The sequence below is a fragment of the Entamoeba invadens genome, assembly GCF_000330505.1.
Source record: "Entamoeba invadens IP1 unplaced genomic scaffold scaff_1105074725133, whole genome shotgun sequence".
NCBI lineage: Eukaryota > Evosea > Mastigamoebida > Endamoebidae > Entamoeba > Entamoeba invadens.
The window spans coordinates 130,014-135,629 of NW_004440271.1; the positions used below are offsets into that span (position 1 = coordinate 130,014).

The 5,616-nt window shown below is 34.1% G+C and overlaps 3 protein-coding genes across 3 annotated transcripts; 2 read left to right on the forward strand and 1 right to left on the reverse strand.

Annotated features, from left to right (window-relative positions):
- Positions 1-648: 648 nt before the first annotated feature.
- EIN_165260 (hypothetical protein) lies at positions 649-1,425 on the forward strand (the record flags this gene model as incomplete). Its single annotated transcript, XM_004255789.1, has 1 exon — positions 649-1,425. One exon carries the CDS (start codon positions 649-651, stop codon positions 1,423-1,425), a length of 777 nt encoding a protein of 258 aa, XP_004255837.1.
- A 503-nt stretch (positions 1,426-1,928) lies between these two features.
- EIN_165270 (guanyl-nucleotide exchange factor, putative) lies at positions 1,929-4,523 on the forward strand (the record flags this gene model as incomplete). The annotated part of the gene is made up of 1 exon (XM_004255790.1): positions 1,929-4,523. One exon carries the CDS (start codon positions 1,929-1,931, stop codon positions 4,521-4,523), a length of 2,595 nt encoding a protein of 864 aa, XP_004255838.1.
- Positions 4,524-4,898: 375 nt separating this feature from the next.
- EIN_165280 (hypothetical protein) lies at positions 4,899-5,375 on the reverse strand (the record flags this gene model as incomplete). Its single annotated transcript, XM_004255791.1, has 1 exon — positions 4,899-5,375. The coding sequence occupies one exon, from the start codon at positions 5,373-5,375 to the stop codon at positions 4,899-4,901; it is 477 nt and encodes a 158-aa protein (XP_004255839.1).
- Between the last annotated feature and the right edge of the window lie 241 nt (positions 5,376-5,616).

Here is a 5,616-nt window from a genome sequence, read left to right on the forward strand (position 1 = left end):
GTTTTAATTATTTATTATAAAAAATTACTATTTATTATCTAATATATATACTAATACATATACTAATATTATTACTAATATATATACTAATATTATTACTATTATATTTACTATTATATTTACTATTATATTTACTATTATATTTACTATTATATTTACTATTATATTACTAGTATATTTACTATTATATTTACTATTATATTTACTATTATATTACTATTATTATTACTAGTATATTTACTATTATATTTACTAGTATATTTACTATTATATTACTAGTATATTTACTATTATATTACTATTATTATTACTAGTATATTTACTATTATATTTACTATTATATTTACTATTATATTACTAGTATATTTACTATTATATTACTATTATTATTACTAGTATATTTACTATTATATTTACTATTATATTTACTATTATTAAGTTGTTAAATTCGTCACTTTCCATCTTTTAATGTTTTGTTTAACAAAACTTAAGTTGTATCATTAAAAATGACAAATCTTACACAAACATACTCTAATATGATATGAAATATAAGTAACATATATTTTCATTGAACCAAAGATTTATTGAAAGAAAGAATTAATTTCTTCTCGGTAATTAATGAAATAAGTAGATCTTTAAAAAGAAAGTATGTCTCTTCCACCAGAAGTAGTTTCGATCTTGATAGTTGGTTTCAATGAGATGAATATGATAGAGCAGAAGGAGTGTATTAGTGCCGGGATGGGGTATCTCCCAAGTGTTTCATCCCTCAATACACTGACTCTGATTTTATCGGATGGGACTTCGACTCCTCGTCTGATTACGACAACGTTAAATTTACTTCGTCGAATTCTTCCGTATTTGATTGATTTTGATTACGTTGCGCTTTACACGCAAATTGTCAATGCTAAAGTGATTGAAGCGGATTACACGCAACTTGTAGCGTACGAGAAGATCATGACGCTCATCGTTCTCGCAGACAAATTTGAGAACGACTTCCAAATCAAAATTTACTCAAAAGTCGTCGACTCGTACAACGACGTGTTGCGTATGATGCACGCGCCAATCAACGAATACCTCCTCGACCATTTAAAACGGAAGTTTGCAAGTTCCTCGTCCGACAGTGTTTTTCATTTCATCGTCAATTTGTTAATGAACGGAAAAATGAAAATCACTTTATTAAGATTTTTGCTCCAAAACGTTATGGAAATCACAAGAGAGAATTCTATCGTCCTTTTCCCTCCTCTCTTCTCTCTCATCACTTCTTTTAATACAGAAAAGGACTTCATCGCAGCGGAATACGCTCATCAGATATTAACTAATTTGTTAATTAAGTACAAAGAACAAACTAAAGCCGAATTTCAGACGTATCTCTTCCTAATGTTCTCCACAATCCTTACTCTGTTTGTTGCGTTAGTAGTTTTATAATTGTTTTTATTATTAAGTGTACTAGAATAGAGAATTAGTATTATTATTCTATATTATACTATTATAGTATATATTAAATATAATAAGAGGTAATCTACTATTATTCAATAATATATAATAATAATATTTATTAATTCTTATTTTACTATTATTTACTATAATCTATTATTAATATTATATAATAAGTATTTTATTTACCAAAGTATTACTATTACTGTATAATAACATTCAAACGAATTATTTTTATTGTTATTTTACTATTATATATTCATACACAAGTATTATAGTTTTATTAGTAATATATTATAAATCTATTAGTATTGAGTACTATACAATAAATACTATATTTTAATTAGTATTTTACTATACATTGAAACTAATTTAAAAGCAACGAGAGTGTTGTCACAAAGTACCACGTGATAGCACAAAACAAAGAAGGGAAAAGCGTTGAGGAGGTGATATATACCCACATTGATACGCTTCTCCGGAGCGAATTTTCTATCATGTCGATCTACATCAACTTTGACTGCGACAAGTGGTGCATTAACTTGAGTCAATACATCATTGAAAACTTAGTCAAAATACAACAGAAATATTCGATTTTGAGTTATCCGATACGCGAACTTCTTCACCACCTTTTAAAAACGATTTCGCAGCCACAAAAAGACGGTCAAAATTCCGAGAAGAGCATTCAAAACACTCCCGAAGTCACTCGGAAACTTGAGAAAGACCGCGACGAGAAAATTTCAAATGCGGTGAACAAGAACATTCAAAGTGGTATTGAGATGTACCACCGCCTTACAAATAACTCTGCGAATGAGATCACAGCAAAAGAAGTCGCTGAGATGTTCCATACGGTGAAAGGGATCGACAAACAACTTATCGGCGACTTCTTCGAGAAACGCCGCGACTTCAACATCGCGGTGTTACAGGAGTACTTAACGCCGTACACCACAAACAAAGATTTGTTCGCGGGCTTCTGCGCGTTCATCGAATCAACTAAACTCCCGAAGGAAACAAATTCAATTAATCACCTCTTCGAAGACTACGCAAAGTACTTTGCAGAGTCTTCTAAGCAATTCACACAGGACGACACTTTGTATCTGATCAGCGGGACTCTTCTCTTAAATGTTGAGTTACATCACCCGATGATGAAAGACAAGAGGACAAAAGAACAGTTCGTCAGCGCGTTGAGTGAGATGGCCCCGGGTATCCCGTCGTCGTATGTCGGGGACATCTATGACTTTATTGAAAGTCATGAGTTTTATATCCCCAGCGACGAACCTACCACCGACTTGTCACACATCGCAGAGGATCTTGCGAACATGCGACGGAAGTGTTCGGTGTACTACAACGGACTTGTTTATTCATCGAAGAGCAGCGACGAGGTGACGATGAAGATCGTGAAGTTACTTGTTCAAAACATCACGGTGGAGTTTGAAGAGGCAAACACCGTCGAAAGGCTTGAAAATGCGTGTAAGGCCTTTTTAAAGATGGCGGAGCTCAGCTGCGAGTTGCAGAGCTCCGTCATCGGAGAGTACGTCTTGAATGTCTTAATCAAGTCCAGCTCCGTCTTAAATATGCCCGACCTCGCCTCGTTCTGCTTCGACGTCAAGAAAATCAAATCTGGACTTCTCATTCTTGAGATGTTTTGGCGGAACGAAATGTACATCTTGAAATTCGCACCGTTCTGCCGATTTTTGAGTTCGTTGCGAGAAATCGATCTCTTTCCTGAGATCGTTGAAAAAAGGGGCAGCGAACTGGTCCGGGTGTTAACACCCGCGGCAAAAGAAAAAATCAATTCGGGGTGGCTCAGTTCCTTTTTTGGAAACGAAAATCAGACGGAGGAAAATATTGACAAAACGAAATACGCGTTTAAAAACAAAAGCGATTTGAATAACATTATGAATAACATTTTTGAAAAACATCCGACGCATTTCAAAAATTTTGTTGATGGGTTTTTCGAGGTGATTGTGAGTGATGACAACATACGTCTTGTTTCAAATAGTTTGGTTCTAGTTCACCACATTCTTGTGGCGAATAATCAGATTGAGGCGAGATTTGACGATGTGATTGCGGTGTCGGAACGCAAAAGCGTTGTTGGTGAATACCTCAATATATTGCCACTCTCACTCTACGATCTTGCCGAAACGGTGAGTGTCCGGATGAGTGCATCTGTTCTTCAACTTCTCAAAAAATTGAGTGATGATTTTTGGGAGAAAGAGAAGAAATTTTTGACGCAAATCTTAGGGAAACTAGTCCTCAATGTGGGTGAGAAACGTGCCTATGATATGCTTTGTGAATTTTTGCTTGAAAAGTCGACTCAGCCGACGCTGACTGAGATTCTCTCTCAAAACGTCCATCTGTTACTCCCAGTCATTCAGAGTTCCCATTATCTTACAGAAAATAAGTGTCAATTAGGGGTGATTCTCTTTAACATTTACAAGACGAGTGTTGCGACGAGCTTTAGTGAGTATGTCGACGTCCTAGGACGGGTCTACGCCACTCTGATCCCCGAATGCGACACGGAGAAGTCGTTGATCCAAAGCGTTCAGTCCCTCTCCCTCTTTCTCTTTGTGGCCTGTTGTCACCCAACGGCGGAGATAAGGCAGAAGGCGTTGACCATCCTTCAAAGCGCGACGCCAACGTTCTTTGTGAAAGTTGATAAGGAAACGACGCTCTATTTCTTCAAATCACTCGCAACCTTCGTCGGTGGAATTTGCGCTAAAAAAAGGCCCGAAATCCCGAATCGGTGCGTCGATTTGGTCCTCAAAATTCTGTTGGGCGCTCATTCCATCATCTTGAAAAAAAGTGAGGAATGTTGGAACGTCGTCCTGGGTATTGTCAAAAAAATGAAGGAAAACGGTGATATCGACCAGATGATTTCTGAGGCTCTCAAAAACACACTGTTCGTCTTGATTTGCGATAACATCATCGTCGAAGGAAATAAACTCTGGAACGACAGTTGGGAGGTTTTAGACGGCGTCTTAAACAAAGCCGATTTCGTCAAAACAAAACAACTTGATGACGTCAAAAATGACGAGAAAACAACAGAAGATAAAACGGGAACAACTGAAAAGAAAGATGAAAAAAGTTGATACTACATAAGAGTTTACTATACACCAATTAACTATTTTTTGATTAATTTTATAATAATTATTTCTTTAATTTTACTATCTTAATAATTATAAGTTGAACTATTAATTATAGTACAATAATTTATGATAAGTTCAGTTCATACAGAAGTTCTTTGACATATCGAGCACGCTTCTTTGTTTCTCATGAAAAGAATGAGTAAACAAACATGACACCATTATTGCCTTTAAATATACTTACAACGTACTTGTTAATTGCATTCCAATAGAACTCACTTGTTAAAACATTTAATGAGTATCTCATGAGATACTCACTAAAAGTTTTAAAATGTTCTTATTAATATGAAGGAGGCCAATGGTTCATTTTTTCGCAATAAATCAGAGCGAATCTAAAAATTCCTTTGCTTTTTTTATAGTTTTGTGATAGAGGAATTTGTCCTTTTCGATTTTTAAATCAATTGCGGCAAGTATAATTCGGTTGATTTCGTCGTCTTCTTCTTCTTCCTCATATAATAAACGTGTCACCTTTGATTTCCTTTTCTTCCAACAGTTTTTGTAATTCTCAATTGCCATCAACACATGTTTAAGGCACTTGATATCCGCCAATTCTTTTTTTGAGTACTTCGGATTTTCCTCCGAGTCAGATGATATTTCTATAGTTTGGTTTGGCAATGGTTCATTTCCAATATCGTATAACTGACTTGGTGGTACGTCGAGATCAATATCCAGTGCAAAGGGGTTAACGCTCGACATTTCTTGAATTTCTTTTCTTGGTTTCTTTTCCTTATTTTGTTCTTTTTCTTTGGTCTCCTTCATTTCTTCCCGTCCTTTTTGGCCACTTATCAATTTGGGCATTCCTCCAATTGCAATCTCAGTTGTTATTTTTCAATTTGAATAACTATTATTTTTTTATAATTTTATTTATTTTTTATATAATTATAATTGAACTAATATTTTTATTAATATAATATTAATTATATTAATAAAAATATTATTAATATATTATTTTTTTAATTTTAATTGGAAAATTAACAGTATAGTAGTATTAAATTATAATTTGTATTTAATAAAGTTATAGTTTAAATATTAAATATAT